At 54.2% G+C, this 19,024-nt stretch overlaps 1 protein-coding gene and 1 non-coding gene across 6 annotated transcripts in view; both read right to left on the bottom strand.

Annotated features, from left to right (window-relative positions):
• Positions 1-440: 440 nt before the first annotated feature.
• The window catches only part of OLFML2A (olfactomedin like 2A), a 29,847-nt gene continuing 11,263 nt past the window's right edge, over positions 441-19,024 (bottom strand). For 2 of the 5 annotated variants that reach the window (XM_069476774.1, XM_069476776.1), the window contains 6 exons: positions 16,148-16,255; positions 12,190-12,396; positions 10,044-10,317; positions 7,983-8,219; positions 6,273-6,458; positions 441-4,857 (listed from right to left, as the gene is read on the bottom strand). In XM_069476774.1, coding sequence (XP_069332875.1) covers positions 4,253-4,857; positions 6,273-6,458; positions 7,983-8,219; positions 10,044-10,317; positions 12,190-12,396; positions 16,148-16,255 — 1,617 coding nt within the window. In that variant the 3' untranslated portion in view covers positions 441-4,252. Of the gene's footprint in view, positions 4,858-6,272; positions 6,459-7,982; positions 8,220-10,043; positions 10,318-12,189; positions 12,397-16,147; positions 16,256-16,899; positions 16,980-17,008; positions 17,055-19,024 lie in introns of those variants that run through there. The other 3 variants (XM_069476778.1, XM_069476777.1, XM_069476775.1) reach the window with 3 other exon arrangements.
• On the bottom strand, positions 7,661-7,763 carry LOC138388614 (small nucleolar RNA U13). The gene has a single exon (XR_011234151.1). It is a non-coding gene; the product is annotated as a small nucleolar RNA U13 (small nucleolar RNA).

Raw genomic sequence — 19,024 nt, 5'->3', positions numbered from 1 at the left:
GCACGTGGGATTAAGCAGTGTCCGAGGCCCCTCCCCAATCCCACCACATGCTATTTTTCCCAGGAAGGCATTTCTTTTTTTTCTGACCTCTCCCTCAGCCCCACATTCTGCCTCAGGAGCAAGTGCACACGGCAGTTCTGTCTCTGTGGCCAACGCGAGGCGGAGGGGACGGGGCTGAGGGTGCTGTCTGAACACCTTTGGGAAGGGCTCTTCTCCTCCCGCCGGGGTCTAGTTTTCAGCCTGCACTGGACTCAGCACAGCCCATCGTTCAGATTAGTTTTCAGCCACAGTGTTGCAACAAGGCCAGTTCTTTACAAACTAAATAGTTTTTAGAAGTTATTACATGTATGTGTTATTATGATAAGGATACAGACCACAGCATTTAGTCAACACTTTTAAATCAAACTTTTGATCATGTCTTTATTTAGGTATATCCCACTTTGTTGCAAAAAAGGTATCATGGCAACTTTACAAAAATAGATAAAGTACAATAGAATAAAAATAAAGAGATCAGGGTAAAGGTAAAAGCAGAAAGCTAGGATGAAGCAAGTCTAGCAGGAGACTGTGTACAGTTGTTAGAAAGGATCTCAAAGTTTGACTCTGAGCTTCCCAGTGGCCAAAACAAAGAAGAAAACACTGGTTACAAGATTCCTAACGATAGTTAGTTTGGGGCTTTGGTATAAAAACAGACCTGGTTCAAATCTTGACTCTGCTACTTGTTAAGAGACATGACCCTGAGCAGGTTGCTTAACCTCTCTGAACTTGAGGTTCATCACCTGTAATGGGGAAAAATAATGCCGACCTTGGGGGTTCCTGGGCGGATTCGTGGTAATGTGCATAAAGGTATCTCTATCTTTGGAAGGGAGCTGCCTGGGCCTCTGCAGCCCTTGTCCTCACTGAGCTATGTGTCTTCAGCAATGAGCGGGGGTTAAAGTCCTACCCTGTAGGGAAAAGAACTTGCCCAAGCCAGTAGCATCAAGAGGTGGGGCTGGATTCCAACCCAGGGCTCCTAACTCCCATCCAGGGCTCTCTGACAGCCATCCAGCACCGTGTCCCTCTGCCACCATAGTGGTTTCCAATGCTGCCACAGAGGACAAGATGCTTTGGAACACATGGGCTTGCAGAAGCCCCTCAAATCATTCCCAGGAAAATCCCCCAGCCCAGCCTCACCGTTAGTGTTCCTCCCAAGGCAGAAGCTCCCTCCTTTCCTCCCCAGACAGCACAGATTATATTTAAGGACTGGAAATCTCTAGGGAGGAATCAGAGGTGGCAGCCAAAGCCCCTACACATATCACGTTGTCAGAAACACCAGAGACAGCTTCCTCTGCCTGCACAGCCGCGGTCGGTGAGGAACACTGGCCCTCCCTCCTCAGTCCCGGCCCTTCCTTGTTTGAAGCACCGTTTGCCAAATGTAATAAAGCCCAAGATAGGTAAAAACCCCAAAGTTCGGAGGGGTCAGGTTTCCTGTAGAGCTGGCTCCAGTTCCCCGACAAACCTGCCCTGCCTCTCATCACCAACGGGACAAAATCCAACTGTCTTAGAATTTTCTTTTCTCTCTTAATTTATACTTGATTTTGTTTTAAAAATGACTGGAGTTAGCCACTCCTAGGCTTGGCATTTAGGCTTTGTACAAGCTGGCCCCAACTGCCTTCTCGGGGCTGCTATGTGGATGCAGTTTGTGGCCCGGCCACACCAGATAAAAGCAGTGGCCGCCAAGTCTAGAGCTGCCACTGAGAGGCAGGCAGTTGGCAAAGAACATGCATCGACCAGCCCTGGAACCCCAGCCCTGCCACAGACTGAGCTGCTGCGTGAGCCTGGGTGGGCTCCTTCTCCTCAGTGTCATCATCTGTAAAATGGGCACATTCAGGATACATACCTTCCACTGTTGTGAAGATGCAAGAAGACACGCATGGGACATGCTTAGCACACCGTCAGTGCTCAGTTAATGCTGATGGTTTTATTTATTACCTGACTTTGAAACCTGGCTCACCACTTAACTGCTGATGAGAGAAGTGACTTAACTGTTCTGGGCTCCAGCGTGACCATGTGTAAAAATGAGGAAAATAACTGTACCTACCACATTACCCATGTACAAGAGCCCGAAAACAGACGGGGCATAGTGAATGTTTGGGGGCCGTGGCCAGCGTCATCCCCCAGAATGCAGTGCTGCTTGTCCTTTACTTTTTAAAAATCAGCCTATTGTAGCTTTCTCTTTTCTCCAACTGGTGAAGAAAAGGGGCCTTCTCTTTCTTCTCACATGGTTGGGCTGTGATATCATGAAAGACACGATCTCGTAAAACCCACACCCAGGGCCAAGGGAAACGCCAGGCCTTGCAGCCCCCTGAGGAGTCTGCACGTGGAGCCCGTGGCCGTCGGCGGCTGGGGGAAGCTGGATGTGTCCACCACTATGAGTCAGGCCTGGGTGTCGCCATTCCCCTCTATTTCAGGGGTGAGTTACAGCTTCGACAAAACACCATCACCTGACAATGCCTGAAAGAAATGTATTCTGCACAGAATGCATTTCCTCACACCCCCGTCTTTGCAGCCGAATTTCCTAACATGGCAACTGGGCATTCCAATACACAGCTACCCAGGGAGCTGGCGTGGGGGCAGGAGGAGGCCAGCAGGGTGCAGGGCTGTGTAGGGATCAGCAGTAAATGCGCGTCTCAAGTGTAGGATGGTTGGGTGCCAGGTAGTGTACTGCCTTCCCACGCTGGGAGAACGAGGGATGCAGACAAAACCCTCTGGAAGGAGACCGGCTGTGCCCTGTTCCCAGTGTGACTCTGGGCTGCCCTCTAAACCTCTCTGGGTCTATCTTCCCTTTGGTGAAACAGGAAAAATGGACTAGAGAACTTCTTTCTAGCTCTAAAAACACCATACAAAGCAGATCAGAGGCAGGATGGACAATCTTGTCCTCTGGGGGCTACCTGGTCTGAGGCTCCGGGGAGCTATCAGCAGCCCCAGGTGAGGTGGCCCCCCTGTGATCCTCTCCCCCAGGTCCTGGGCTGCCCCAACACCTCTGAAGCCAGGAAAAGCCTATTCCCAGACCCCCAGTCTTCCCTTCCCTGGTTCCACTCTCTGGCTCTTGCCTGCAACCAGAAGGCTCAGTAGTTCCCTGGACCTGACCGTTCAGGCTCTCTGTCTTCCCCAGCTCCCCAGGCTGCTGGGCCAGCCCCCCAAAAGACCAGGTCAGGACTGACAAGGAAGAGGGAACGGCTCCATCCTGGTGCCACCCCAGCCTCAGCCTGGGATCTTGTTCATGGCAGACTTGGAGGTATCCCTGAGTGTGTATAGGCCATGGGTTTGAAGGCCCAGAGAGAGAGGACAAGGTGGACCCCAGGCCCAAAGGCTTTGGGAGGGAACAAGGGGACCCAAGGCCGGGGTGTGTGGCCAACGCCAGTGCTTCTGGATGGAGAGGGAGGCTCGGCTCAGCTCCCCATCCTGGTGGAGCTGCTGCTGGCAGACAGCTGCCTGCCGCCTTCTCAGCCGCTGCTGCAGAAACAGATGACGGCACTGACGAAGAATAAGAGAGAATGAAAATGAGGACAGCAGGGAGGGGGCCTTGGAACAGGGGCCAGGATTTTCTCTACGGGTGTGGTTTCTGCTCAGTGGCTAGGTGACGGTGGAGGTTTGGAATGTGGCCGGACAGCGGGTGGGGTGGGATAGAGGCGCTGACCAAAGGCAAGAAGCAGGGACATTGGCCAAGGGGCCCAAAGCCCAGGACCACCAATAGCTGAGCCAGACAGGGGCCTGGGTGGCAGGCAGAGCCCGGGCCTCCGTGCAACACTAGCACATTGGCCCCAGAGGCCTCTGGTCTGAAGTGGCCCTGGGAGGGGAGACAGAGTTGAGGGAAGAAGAGGAGGGGGCGGAGGGGAGAGGGTTAGAAGGAGGAGAGCATGGAGACGTCTCCTTGTCCCCGCCGGAGCCCAGCTGAGCCATTGGGCAAGTGACGCTGCCTCTCTGAGCCTCAGATTCCTCATCTGCTGAACGGGCTTCACGACCTCTCTCTCCAAGGGCAGTGCTGGGAGAATGAAATGGGTCCTAAGTGCATGTAGCGCTGGGCACAGTGCTCTGCCAGTGGAAGCGAGTGCTACCCACTGGGTGCAGAGGAAGCTCGATCCCAGTTACCACCTCGTGCCTAGCCCGAGCCTGGGCTGGCCCCAGTAAATATTTGCTGGTTGGGTGGGCTGCAGGAGTTGCCGTGGGGAGCCCCTTCCCCACCGCTGCCCCTCCTGTGAGCACAGGTCCCTGCTCAGACCACGAAGTGGAGGGTGTAGGTGAGCTGGTGGCCGTTGTCCCAGGCGTAGAGCACCCGCTCCTTGGGGTTGTAGTCGATCTGGGTGGTGTAGGCGTGCTCGTTGAGGAAGGGCAGCTGGGGGCGAGCGTCAGTCCCCGTGTGTGTGTCGAAGGCGTAGGCCACCTGGCCTTCGCGCTGGTTGTACGTGTCCACTGCGTACAGGATGCCGCACACCAGGAAGCAGTTCCCGTAGGAGTTCCGCCGCAGCCGTGTCTTCCACGTGGTCTCCCGGTGTGTGGAGAGGTCGCCCGGGTCTAGGCGGCTCAGCACGATCACTTCGGGCTGGGCCTCGTCGCGGTCGTCCACGGCAGGGTAGATGACCCACAGGCCGCTCTCGTCCACAGCGAAGTCGATGTCCGAGTGACCGCGCCACTTCCAGGGTGTGGTGTCCTCATACACCACGTCGGGCAGCAGTGCCCAGGAGGCCACGAAGCGCTGCCGCAGGTCGTACTTGATGATGTTCTTGGTGAAGGCGCGGTTGTAGTAGAAGGCGCCCTGGTACACCACGTGGCCCGTGCCGATCCAGTTGTAGGGCAGCTTGTACATGTTACTCCAGCGGCCTGCAGGTGGAGGGGGTGGTCACACCAGAGCCTCCGGAACAACCCACCCCACATAGTGTGAGGCCACCAAGGGCTCTCAAGTGGCAAAGAAAGCAACTGATACCAAGCACATGCTGTGCCTGGAGCTGGGCCGACCCCTCTTTACATCACAAGAGTCCCCTGAAGGAAGTATGATCATCATTACATTTGCCTATGAGGAAACAGGCCCTGGGTTCATGGTCACCCAGCTAGGTGACCTTGGAATGGCACAGCTAGGATTTGGACACAGGGTGATGTAAGCCCCGGGCTTTGCCCCTGCTGTTCCTTCTGTCTGGACTGGCATCCCAATCGATCTGCCTGGGGAATGCCTGCCTGTCTTTCAGAGCCCTCAGTCAATGTCAGCTCCTCCAGGAAGCTTCCCCTGCCTTCCCCAAGCTGAGTGAGGGGCCTCTCCTCTGGCCTTGCCAGCCCTCTGTCTTGACACTTATCACTGCCTTCCTCCACCAGCCTGTGAGCCGCTCGAGGCAGAAAGCAGGCCAACTTTGAGCCGGCAGCGAAGGGCGTTAGTTGTTCCAGGCCATACTCTGGGACTGCATGGCTCTCAGGGCAAATCTAAACTCCTTCATGTGGCTCACAAAGCCTGCCCCAGCCCACTCTCACCCCCACTGCCCCATACCACTGTGCTTCCTATCACTGCCAGGCCTTTGCACATGCTGGGTCTTCTGCCTGGAACATCCTTCCCTCTCGCTTCTGCGGGCTGACTCCGACCCTTCTTCCAGGGCTCAGCTCAGCATCACCTCCTCTGGGAAGGCTTCCCTCATCTCAAGACTGGGTTCCCTCTAACGCTGGCTTCCAATTGTCTCTTCAAACCTTTGCCTCCCACACCAGACTGTGCATGTTGGAGGGCAAGGCCAAATCTAAATGACCCCTTCCCCCATCACGCCCCAGATCTGATAACCAAAGTTCTGCCCTTCCCCATGCTGATAGCTCCAACCTGACCTCTGCACAGACCTGTGGCTCCTCTAAGGCCTGAGGCCCTGCTCACTGGTAAAACAAGTGACAACCCCTAGCCCGTGGAGTTAGGAAGATTCCATGAGCTGATACCCACAGGGCGACAGGCTGTATTAAGTGCTCAGCACGCAGAAACTCAGTGTTGTTCCCCATGATGGTAAGTTACATTGTGACAGCAGGACCACGTCCTTCTTGTTTGCCACGGCATTCCCGCTCCTGGCCCAGTGCCAGCACACAGGGTGCCACAGGGTCTGGCTGGGCCCCAGCCCAGTGCCCCCAGGCTCCCCTCCTTGGGGTGGCTGCCACTCTGGAGCCTTGCCAGGCTGCAGCACAGGAAACCACAGGCAAAGGCAGGCCAGGGCTCCATGGGGGACCCTCCCCAGGCTGCCCACACCTTCCCCCTTCCCATCTTCGGGGTCTCTGACCTTGCTTGAAGTTTTCCAGGTTGCGAAACTCCACCAGGCTGTTTCCATAGTAGTAGTTGGTGACGTAGATCCTGTCGTCCCGGGCAGCAGGGTCCTTCATCCAGGCCCCCTCGTGGCGCCCATAGCTGTGGTGCCTCACGGGGGGGTCCACGGCCCGGAGGGTGCCCTCGCAGCTCGCCTCCCTGCCTGTGGGGAGCGAGAGGCACAGCTCTGGGTCCAGCTCTGGCGCATAGACCCCGCCGGCAGTGAACCAGAGCAATGGCCCTTGGGACGTCATTGGGGTCTAACTTAAATCCCTCCTGACATTGTTTATGGCCTTTCCCCACTTTCCTCACAGTGAAAGCAGTGCCTGATCAGTGCGGAAAGCATCAGATTCCATTATCCGTTATCTGTGGGACCTACAAAGTTGAAATCTTTGAAGCAGAGAATAGAGCAGTGGTTACCCAGGGGGTGAGGGACCTGGGCAGATGTTAATCAAAGGATTCAAAATTTCAGTTAGACAGGAGGAGTAAGTTTGATATATTGCATACTTGAAAACTGCTTAGAGAGATTTTGTGTTCTCACCACAAAAAAAATGTATGTGAGGTAATATGTATGCTAATTAGCTTGATTTATGCATTCCACAATGTTTACATACATTGAAACATCATGTTATACACCATAAATACATACAATTTTTATTTGTCAATTAAAAAAATTTAAACCCCAAGAATAAATAAAATAAAAACCTAAAAAATGTTCCATTATCTAAAGAAAATTCTAAACCTGTCATATTTCCTTCCTTTTCTTTTTTTCTTTGCATGGACAGTCACGCAGACATACTTTAAAAAACTGTGGCTCTTATGAATATACAGTTTTACGTATCCTGTTTTTTCCCTCCACTGAGAAATTTCTCACATCATTAAATAGCCTTTTAATGATGTGATTTCAAGGTTCTGCCAGGCCACAGGCAGCTGTGCCCTCGAATTGATTTAACCAGTCCTCCCGTGTCAGCTGTTGAGGTTATTTCCAGTTTCCTGACATTCGAAATTGTGCTGTGATGCAACCGCCCGAGTGGCAGCTGTTGTCCACATCGCCGGTGGATCCTTCAGGAAAATTCCTAGAAGAGGAATGCACTTGGACGAGAGCAAGGAATGGTTTTTGAAGGCTTGTCACCACAGACGGCTCAAGAAGAATGGGATGGATGGTTTAATGAGGAAGATTTCTACCAAGAGACACAAGTCAAAAGCGTAAATTGGAACATAAAAACATCGCCAAAGACTGAGAGAGGAAATAAAGAAATGAAAACAGTTGCTAGATTTGATGACGGGATTCTAAGTGTCATTTTAAGAAGAACTTGTTAACAATACTACCTGTTTTATAAGCACTTTATTTTTTTATTTTTTGCATGTGAGACGGGTAATGTGCCAACGTCATAACAAGGACTGCGGGAGGCACATCTCACGCATGCGAGTGAAAACCCAATCGTCACGCTTAGAACGACAAAAGGATCTACATAAGTGCTTTAAATGTTGGCAACGTTTTTCTGTATAGGATCAGACAGTAAACGTCTGCTGTCTGCGGCTCTGTAGAACACATACTTCTATTCCTTAGTCTCTTCTTTGTTTTTTTCTAACAACCCTTTAAAAATGTAAACACCATTCTTAGCTTGAGGGCTATACAAGACAGGCCGTGGGCTGGATTTGGCCATGGGCTTGTGAGGCTACTCACCTGGGCTGGGGACTTCTGGGCGTGAAGGTGGCTCGGTGGGCAGGGGACTGGTGGTGGGAGTCGGGGTGGTGGTGGTGGTGGTGGAGACAGGGTCTGAGGTGGTGCTGGGGGCCAAGGCCTCTTCCTCTGAGGACCTGGGCCCGGCCTCATCCTGCTCCGCAGAGTTGGGCTCGGGTGGCCTGCCCTCCACCTTGGGCGGTACTTGCTCCAGCCAGGAAGTGCCCTTGAGGGCGTTGTCTGCAGAGAGAAGACCCTGTGCTCACCCCCCAGCAGTACCCGTTGCTGCCTGGGTCTCCCCCGAGACCTACTGGATTCTTAGCAGCTCTGGAGCCCTGGGGGAGTCGGGGGAAGCGGCTCCCTCAGGGCGCTCCCCACACCCCGGGGAAGTGAAGGGCAGCCTCACTATTAGGGTGCCAAGCCCAGCTCCACCCCTCCCCAGCTGGGTGGTCCCATCCAAGTCCCCTGCCTCACTGGGCTCACTTCCACCCCGAGAACGGGAGCGATGAGGCCCACGGCAGGCCGCGGTGTTGCTCATCGGGAAACGTACACAGATCACTTGCACAGGTCCTGGCAAGTATGAGTTGTCAACTATGAGATCCCTTCCCTTCCTAAGCCCCAAGCACTTTGTACCCGTTCTTTCATTTCCTACATTCAATTCCAGAAGCCAGAAACGCTTGCTCCCATTTTACAGACTTTCTCTTATTCCTCTCCCCTGGAAAATGCAGTTGCTGCCAGGATCAAATGCAGTGGCATGTGTGAAAGGACTCAGAAAACTGTGACATCAGGGACAAAAGAATGGTGCTGTTGTTACCATGATGGCCTGGCCCCAGGGGACTGCCTGGCCAGCCAGGGGAGGGGCTCAGAGACCCCTTGACTCGAGGACAATGACCTGACTTCTTCCTTTTTCCTCCCTGCTGGGCTTCCTCTTTGCACAGGGGGTTACCCGGGCCCTGCTGTAGGGCAGCCCTGGGAGCCTGGGCCCTAGCCTGGACAAGGACAGTCCCTCTGGTCAGGGGAAGCCACTGTGGGGCCTGGCCTCGGCAGCCTGCCAGGGCAGGGCGCTCGTTCCCACAGCCCTCACTGGTGGAGTCAGATGACTGCAGCTGTTCTTGGGCAGTGCCCCAGCCAGGGGTCAGAGGCTCGGTGCTGTGGCCAGGCTGAGCTGGCAGGGCTGGGGGCCAGCAGCCGGTGCCAGGGGCTGGGGGAAGAGGCCCCTGAGCCCTGAGAGGCCAAGAAACAAGGGGGTTCTTGGAGGAGACTGGTCCCTGCCTGTTCTACCTCCCAGCCCCCTTGGGCATGGGCTGGGCAGAGGGCCTCACCAGAGGAGGTGATCAGTGAGACCCAGGAAGGGGAGGAGTAGGTTTGGGACACCCCTCAGGGACATCAGAGGAGAGCAGGCTTCTGGGGAGGATCTTGGGGGGATTTAGGAGCCACAACCAAAGGGTTGTGAGGCTCAGAAATTTGGGGTATCTGGGAACTTTTGTCTCTTATTTCCCGCTTAATCACTTTGTTACCCTTCCCTGTGATCCAGCAGGGAGCTGCAGGAAAAATACATGAGCCTGTGGGGATATAGAAGTGGGAGGGGCTGGAGAGGCCAGGCTGGAAAGGACAAGGTGCCCAAGAGGCCCCGTGTCACTTCCCAAAGCCCCGTGTCCTCCCACCCCCACCTGTGGCAGCTGCTTGGTCATAGGTATGCTTTTCCCACTAGACTGTGAGCTCTGTGAGGATAGGGACCGTATTTACATTGTTCCCTGTCACCTGGCGCACGGTGGGCCTTCAGCAAATCTATGAATGAACAAAGAAAAGTCCAACGAAGGTCAAGACTGCTTTAAATACTGGGCAGAAACTGAGCTCTTCCTGTTGGTTCAACCATTTCACTCCCTACAACCTCATGAATGGGGCGTCATCCCCCTTGTGTGTGGATGGGCAAAGGCACCCAGTGAGTGATCAGTGGTGGGGCTGCAGTCTGGGCAGTCTGACTGCAGAGGAGACGAGGGGATCCCTGGGAGGCGTGATGCCAGCAAGCCCCACCCGCAAGGTTCCCACCCCTCTCCAACTCACCAGCCACCGCCTCGGTCACCTCCTGACCGCCTGCCTTGTAGTAGGTGAAGCCCCGGATCACAGCCTGCTGCTGGGCCAGGGCCCGGGGCTTGGCTGTAGGCTGGGGGACTCTGCTCTTGCTGCTGTCCTTCCTCAGTTTCTCCACCTTCAGCAGCTTCTCCTTAGGAGGTTTCGGGAGGCCCCTGTCTACGAAGCTCTTCTGCACGATGCCATATTTGTTGGTGCCCTTGCCTTTCCCTGCAGCTGTGTCCTGGGGGAAAAGGGAAGCCTCAAACTGGAAGGACAGTAGAAGGGATGTTGTGAGGGGTCATGGGGCTCAGCATGCAGGGGCTAGACGTGGTCATATTGCTCAGGACCCACGTCCCAGGTGCACTTGAAGTCACAGCTTTCCATACCCTCCCACAGTGGCTGCATTCATGACTGGTTTGCCTCGGTTTCCCCACTTAGCTCTCTAGCTCCCTTGCAGGCTTGGAGCCCAACCTGATGAGTTGGATTCCTGACCCATCTCCCAGCTCCTGCCCACTCCTCCCCAGGGAGTTAACTAGAACATTCAGCTCCCTGGGGAGGTGGCTTCCTAGCCTTGTCTCTCTCACTCGCTAGTCTCATTGCACGAGTAGGGGAAAGTTTCTTGGGCCCTTAGACAGCGTGACCAACTCATCTCAGTGTGTCTGGAACTTTCCTAATTTTAGCACTGAATTTGCTGCATCCTGGGAAACCCTTCAGTCCCAGGCAAACTGGGACGGTTGGTCACTCTACCTCTAGGACATGCAGTTTCTAACATTTTGTGAGTTTTGTTATTTTCACTTCCTATTTAAATGCCTCTGATGCTGGCTTGGCCCAAGAACATAGGGCCTGTGATATCACCCATTGTTAGGCAGAAGCTCAGGCAGATACGGCAAGTACAGTATCCAGCTAGAAGCCTTCTGTGCCACTGCCAAACGGGTTCATTCTCGCCTGCGGAACCGGCACCAGAGTGAGCAGGAAGCCAGCTCTGGCCCAGGGCACAGGCTTCCTCCACACATTATTGGTAGCTAGGCGGTCCCAGAGGCAGACACGAATGGCCCCATTATCACACTGTCAACACAGGAACAGGAGGCCGAGAGGTAGAGAGGAAGAGAGGAAGAGGGCGGGCTTGGCAGTCACGCAGACCCGGCTGCCAGTCCCGGCTCAGCCATCCCTTCTCTATGTGACCTCTCCATGTGTCCTCATCTGCTGAATGGGCAGGGGTCATTCCCCCTTCTGGGTGGTTATGAGATTAACTGATAATGTCTGTGAGAAAGTCAGGTTTGAGTATGAAGTCCACAGATGTCAGCCCCCTTTTTCTGCCACTCACCAAGAAACAAGGCCACTGTGGACAGTGGCATGGCTCGTCTCGCCCTGTGGGCTACTGGCTGATGGTGCATGAATGGGGCTGCCGTCTGGTCTGCGCTCCATTCGCCAAGCCACACACCCTAGTGTGCGTCCAGCATAGGAAGGAGCCTTTGGGCAACGCGTTCACCCCAAGGTAGCTCTTCGTTCTAATTTACGTGCTTAGATGGACAGCCATTTTTGGAATGCATCTGCCTAAAGGGAGGACCTTTATTAAATTGGCACAAAGACGTGTTAGCTGTCATGGGTGGCTCTGCCTAGTGACCAAGCCAGTGCCTGTGCTCATCTTGTGCTCTGAGCTTGAAGACAGAATGTCTGGGTGTTTGGTGCAGGGATTCTCCACACGAGGTTGGGCTGGATGACTGAGGACCTCGAGGCATTGCTCACTTACCCCTGAGCCAGCCTGACCCAGCCAGGGGCCCAGCCACAGCAGGGGAGACTAGAAGCAGTTTTACTGCAGCTGACCTGGTCTCTCAGGACCAGGCAGGGAGTGTCATCTTCACAAACTTGTCTCCACTACTTTGGAAACTTGGGAATGAGAATATTACCAAACACCTGGCTTAGGGACCAGCTCCCTTGGCTGGATACTCACGTCTGCCCCCGCTCACCTGTGCCGGCTGTGCTTGCTGCAGAGCAGGCACCTCTGCCCCTGACCCTGCCAGCCCTCAGCCCTGCACTATGGCCCCAAACCCCCACTGAGCTGGCCCTCAGGGCCAAGGTCCTGGCACACTGTGCTCCCAAGCCCAGCCACCACCTGGCCAGTGATCAGAGCCCTCACCTGAGCCTTGCTACCAGGGCCGGTGGCTGGGGCCGCAGCAGGAGCTGCTGCATCCTTCTGCAGCAGCTGGAGGCCCAGACTGGACAGCTCCTTCTTGATGCTCATCATGATGGCCGAGTGGTTCTCGTAGTGCCTCAGCTGCTCGCTGAGGTGGCGCATGCTCTCCTTCACCACCTCGTTCTCCCGGCTCAGGTTGGCCTTGATGCTCTGTGGGGGTGGGATTCTAGGTCTTTCCCAGGCCAGCTTCTTCCAAACCCCCAGACCAGAGGGACACCCCAGTGTCAGCCACCAGGCCTTGCTGCCCAGTCCCCTGAGCAGGCCGGGTGCAGGCGGGGTGGCACCAATGAGCATGGGTGGAGCAAAGCATGTTCAAAGAGACCCTGCTGTCATCAACTTTGTAAATTTAAAATGTGAAGAAATGAAAAATAGATAATATGTGTTCATGATACTAAATTAAAAAGATATAAATGGGAGGCCAGGCGCAGTGGCTCACGCCTGTAATCCCAGCACTTTGGGAGGTCAGGAGTTGGAGACCAGCCTGGGCAACACAGTGAGATCCAGTCTTTATTTATTTATTTATTTTTTAGAAACAGGGTCTTGCTCTTGCGCAGGTTGGTCTTGAACTCCTGAGCTCAAGCGATCCTCCCACTTCGGCCTCCCACAGTGCTAGGATTACAGGCATGAGCCACCACACCCGGCCTAGACCCAGTTTTTATTAACTAACTAACAAAACAAAACAAAAAAATTAGCTGGGCATGGTGTCATGCACCTGTAATCCGCAGCTACTCAGGAGGCTGAGGCAGAAAGATGACTCGAGCCCAGGAGTTTGAGGCTGCAGTGAGTTATAATTGAGGCACTGCACTATAGCCTGGGTGACAGAGTGAGACCCTGCCTCAAAAAAAAAAGATATAAATAGGTGTAAAAAATGTCTAAATATGTCTCCCGCCATTATTTCTCAGTGCCACCAATTGTTGTGGGTGTCTTATGTGTCCTTCTAAAGACAGTCTGTACACCTGGAGGGACAAACATCTATAGACATACACACGGACGCTTTGGCGCTTTGTGTTTTCACTGAGCAGCCTATTTTGGAAACTGTTCCATATCGGTATCTATAGAGCTCCCTATTCCCTTTAATGGCTACACGTATGCCATTGTATTGGCAGGCCATAATTTATTTAGCCTTCTTGATGGTTATTTAAGTTGCTTCCAACTTTTTGCTACCTTAAAATTACTTTTTTTTTTTGAACCAGAGTCTCACTCTGTCGACCAGGCTGGAGTGCAGTGGCGTCGTCATCATAGCTCACTGCAACCTTGAACTCCTGGGCTCAAGTGATCCTCCTGCCTCAGCCTCCTGGGTAGTGGGACTACAGGCACGTGCCACCATGCTGGGCTAATTTTTTCTATTTTTTTGTAGAGACGGGGTCTCGTTCTTGCTCATGCTAGTCTTGAACTCCTGGCCTCAAGCGACCCTCCTGCCTCGGCTTTCCAGAGTACTAGGATTATGGGCGTGAACTACCGTGCCCAGCCTAAAATTACTTTTTAATTTCATAAGTAACACATAAGTACATAAATACCTTCCTTTTATAAAATATTCCAACATTTATATGGAGTGAAAGTCTTTGGGGTTTTGCTGTGGGTGAGCTCTGCTCCCTCCTTGTCTCCAAGCCTCAAACTTTCCTCCCATCCCCGTAGGCTCCTCCAGTGGCCCTGGGCCTGCCTTTCCTCCCAGGCTTGTTCTCCTGCCCACCCCATCTTCCCTCGCTGGGGCCCTGGCTCCCTGCCTAGCCTTAGCGGCTGCCTCCCCTCCCCCTGGAGCTACTCCTGGTTCTGAACCCTGCTGGGAACAGATGGGCTGCTCAGAGCCACGATGCTCCTCGCTCTGTGAATCCCTCACTACCTGGCGATCCCCTGTGTGGGCTGTTGCCCAGGCTGGCCTTGTTCACCAAACAGGACTCAGGAAACCTGGCTGGCCTGGCAGGCCTCAGTCCCAGGGCCCCAAAGCCACAGTGGGTCTGGGGTATGTGTGGGATTCCTTGGTCTGAGTCTACTTCTCAGATAAAGCAGGAGAGACTAGAATCAGATGCAGGAAGCTAAGAAGCTGTGGAGTAACAGAATTGTGAGTTCAGAATCTCATTCACAGAAATTGTCACAGAGGAAAGTGACTTACATCCAGTCAGTCCTGAGTGACTCAGCCTCAGGGACCAAGAGGCAGCGGGCAGGAGTCAGACACACCTGGGTTCAAACCCTTGCACTCCACTTCCTGGCTGGATAACCGTGGGTGAGTAAGTACCTGTCGGGGCCTCAGTTTCTTTGCTGGTAAAATGGGTCCTCATCATAATAACAACTAAACCGCAGGTTCAGTGTGAGGCCGAGAAAGGCTGAGGAATATGAAAGCACATTTTAAACATGACCCCAGGGATGACAGAAGTCAGAGCGTGTAAGGCAGATTTTCTCGGCCTCAGCACTATTGACATTTGCCAGATAGTTGTTGTTGGGGACAGTCCTGTGCACTGTAGAGTGTCCAGCAGCATCTCTGGCCTTCACCCAGTAGAAGCCAGTAGCATCCACCCTGTCCCCTGCGTAAATTGTGACAACCAAAAATGTCTCCAGCTAGTGGCAACTGTCCCCTGGAGGGCAAAACCACCCATGTTTAGGAACCACTGGCATAAGGGAAGAGAGCAGCGGGCAGCTGGGACCCCAATTGCTGCCCAACCCCCGGGAGGTTCTTCCCTTTGGCGGAGGGAGCCGGCTTTTGAATGAGGCTGTTTGCTCCTCCTCCCAGGGTGAGCAGAAAGCTTTTTTTCTTTTTCCGTAGGGTTATCACTCAGTAAACCATAGTTAACAGAAGCAAAGCACAGATAATGTAAAACAGAAGATAATTAAAAAATCATTGCTTTGTGGCTGTGGAAATCTTTTCTGATTTGTTCCAGGCCCAGGAACCGTACCCTCCAGATCGTCTGGCTCTGAGTTACATGAAGCGGGTTAATATTTCCTGAGATTACAAGAGGAAAGATCAAAGGAGGATAACTTCAGAGCCAGCAACAGGAGAGCCTGGCACGTACTAAGTACACAGGAAATACTGGAGCACGGACACAATTCAATAAATGTCAGCCTTCTCCCATGCTGGCGTGGGCTTGGCCTGTAGTAGGTACTAACAGACACTTTCTGAATACTTAAAGCCACTGTGACCCCAACCTTTGGGTTAGTAAGGGGTTAATCTCCCACCCTGGGGCACAGGATACCCAGATGCCCCCTCCTTCTGTAAAGGAAGCCGGGAAAGGAAGCCCCCACACCCACTCCTGGCAGCTGCATGTCCCTAGACTCCCAGCGGCCCAGCAGAGGTTGCATGCAGGAAACAGGCGGAGGCCAGGCTGTGCCAGCAGAGATGCAAACACTGAATCTGCAGCCTGGACCCTCACGCTCACCCAACTCTGTCCTTGTCCCCAAGGAGCAGTCCCAGCCACCTGCCCAGCCCTATAGCACTTTCACCCTGACCAGGCCAGGACACTCAGCACCTTTGTCTCCACTTCAGCTGGGTACTGGGACAGTCATGCTGCCCAAGCCCAGCGTCAGTGGGGTTGGCCAGTCCTGCCATGTTGCACCAACCCAGCCGGCAGCACTGACATGGTATCTTAGTGAATGGTGCCCCCAGAGTTGTGCCACTGTGGGTCCTGATCTTGGTGCATTGAGGGCAACCACAAGTCCCAGCCACCCCCACACCCCTTTCATAAAACCAGCAGGTGCCTCAGGTTCTCCACCCAGCCTTCCAGCTTCCTGGGGGCCCTTGAGCCCCAGTGACCTCTTCCCCCAAGACTGGACCCTGAGGCCTGCACCTTCCTCCCCAAACTCCCTGTTGGAGTCCATCTTCCAATGGCTACCAGGGTCAAGCCAGAATTGCCCAGGCCCCTTTGGCCCCCAGCACTGTGCCAGCCTGGCCTCTGGCGGGAGCCCCTCTTACCTCTTCCAGCGTGTTCATCTGGGAGGCCACCTTGTGGACGTAGGCGTGCACTTTCATCAGGTCCATGCTGTACAGGGTGCCCTCCAGGAGATCCACCATGGACTGCAGCTGCCCGGGCAGGGGGAGTGTTAGGCAAAGGGCGCAGTGCGCAGCCAGGCACGGCGGGTGCCAAAGGAGTCTCACTGCAATTAAGAACTCCCGAGCCCCAGAGCCGGGAGTGGCCTGCGTGGGCCCTCGGTGCTCCCTAGCCCCGGCCGGCTAATAAGCACAAGAAAAGCAGCAGATTCCATCTTTTGGGCCCTTACCATGTGCCAGGCACTGTGTTACGGGCTTTAATGAGTGACGTCACTTAATCATTGTAACAACCCCGTGAAGTGTGTAGCGTCCCCTTGGAGGAGCTTGTCCAGGTCCCCAGGGATCCCTCATTCTGTTTCCGCGCCTGTATCTGGGACTCTCATCAAAGAGCAGCTTTGACTGGCTGGTATGGGCATCTAACAGTCTGGTTCCCTAGTTCCAGTGAGGGCGAACCGAGCCATCCTTCCCACTCCAGAGCTCCCCCGAGCGTGAGACTGAGGCTGGCACTGTGCCTGAGACCACACCCTTGCCGGGTGTCCTCCTCTCCCGCCCCTGCTCTCCCACGTCAACCCCAGTTTCTCTGGGAGTGCTCCGTAGTAAATCACTCGCCTCCAAATCACTGGCTTCAGGGCCTGCTTCTAGTGACCCCACCTAACACAGGTATGGACAACTTCTACCTTCATTTTCCAGACTGAGAAGCTGCAGCTTGGAGGTGACTTGCCCAGGGCTGCCCAGCTGTTAAACGGTGGCGCCAGGAGTAGCACCCAGATTTGTATAAACACAAACCTCTCTCCTGCTCCTGTCCTGTATTCAGATGGGAAACAGAGGCCACGAGAGGAGGACAGCCTTGCACAACAGGTCAGCAGCAGGACCTGGAACAGACGCCAGGTCTCCCTTGCCCAGCCCCGGGTTCTGCCCCACAGCTGGCCCTCCCCTCTTCCTCTCTATCCCACCTCATCAGGATATGACACTCCCTGCAGATGGCCAAGATGCCAGAGTGTCTGGGAAACGTTGGCACAAGGGGCCAGTTGGGAAATCAGCTTTGCCTGGCTGCTTGGGAAGGGCAGTGCCTCTGCCCACCCTCCCGCGTGGCCCCACTCGGAGCCCCGCAGCGTTTCTCAGGGCCTGCACAGGCCGGTGCTGTTGTCTGGCCCTGACCAGCTGTTTCCCAAACAGTGTTACTCCCACTCTCCCAGGGGATATTCAAACTGTTTTAAGCCAGGGAGCTTTTCTCTGGGCGGAATCTGATCTAAAGCAGAAACGGGTGGGAGTCTCTGCTAGAAGCAGGGGCAGGCCCAGTGCCTTCTCTGCTCTGCAACAGCCTCACTTCGGGTCTGAGGGGCTGCACGGGACCCTTAGGGCTCTGTGGAGCACAGTTTGAAAACCATGGCCGTAGACATTTCTCAGCAAAGGAAGCTGTGCCTCAGCTTCCTTTGCTGAGAAATGGGGCAACAGGGCAGTGGTAAGGAGTGGCAACGTCCAGATAGAGCTCAGCACAGGGCAGATGCACAGCAAGGGCATCGTGAATGCAGGCAATGACAATTACTGCTTGGGGGGCCAAATGGGAGCTCCCAGCTTCACTGTGCTGCCTCCGTGGCCACCAAGATTGGCTTCGACAAGGGTCTCTCCCCTGCTAGATAACTTTCTTGGCTCTCCACTGTCCACATGTGGCTTCTCACCTCCTAAGCCTGGCATTTGAACCCTCTGTGACATGCCCCTGCCCTCCTCTTCAGGCTCAGTAGATGTTTACTCTGGGCCAGGCACTACAGACAGTGATGAGCAAGACAAGCATGGGCCATCGTGGTCCTTCGTGGGCTATCAAGGATACAGAGAGTGACATACAGATGCCCAGATCAGGGGACAGACAGTGACACATGGGTGCCCAGATCAGGGGACAATGACACAGAGGTGCCGGTATCAGGGAACACAGTGACACACAGGTGCCCAGATCGGGACAGTGATACAGAGGTGCCAGGATCAGGGGACACAGTGACACACAGGTGCCCATGTCATTAATGATGGGGCACTGACCTTGACTGTCAGCAGGTGTGGGTTAGGAAAGGCTGTCGGAGGACGTTCTGTTTGAGCAGAGCTCTGCAGGAGGAGCACTAATTTGGTGACGGTGTCTGGGAAAGGACAGTCTAAGCAAAGGGTACGGCTTGTGCTCAGAGCTGCAGGGGAGAGGAAACCCGGCATGTTCCAGTCTGGCTATCAAAGCATGAACTGCAGGTTAGAGCTGGTTCAAACTGCTCGTTACCAGGCTGTGACATCATAACTACAGAAAATGAGAGTAAGTTTTCAGGAACTTTCAGAGCCACTTGACAGAGCAATTTTTTGTCTATTGACTCTCATAATGAAACACTGGACTTATATTTTGCGTGTCTGCTTTCATCTCATTTCATTTTTCTAATAATTCATTTGTATAGTATTTTACAAAAGTATTGGACTTTGGCATATTTTTGATTTTTTAAAAAGCTGGTGGTCCTGAGAAGCACTGTGTCAGAGGGAGGGCCGGGGCCAGTGGGGCCGGAGCAGACAGAAGGCACGAGGTATCCACCCGCTCCCTCTCACCCAGAATGCCCTCCTGTCTTCCCTGCCTGAGGAACTCCTACACATCCCTCCAGCCCCAGCCCCTCCCTCATTATCCTCCTTGGGGCTCCCATGGTCCCTGGGACATCTCTCAGCCCAGCCCTTATCACACTGCCATGACTGGGGTCAGCAGCTGTGTCCTCACAAGCCTGGGGACTCCTATGGGACCACATCCAGAAGACAGAGGAGTGGAGAGGCGAGTGGCGCACACCC

This window comes from Eulemur rufifrons, chromosome 7 (genome assembly GCF_041146395.1).
Source record: "Eulemur rufifrons isolate Redbay chromosome 7, OSU_ERuf_1, whole genome shotgun sequence".
Lineage (NCBI taxonomy): Eukaryota > Metazoa > Chordata > Mammalia > Primates > Lemuridae > Eulemur > Eulemur rufifrons.
Note: the sequence above shows the minus strand (reverse complement) of the source record. Positions and strands in the feature narration are given on the sequence as shown.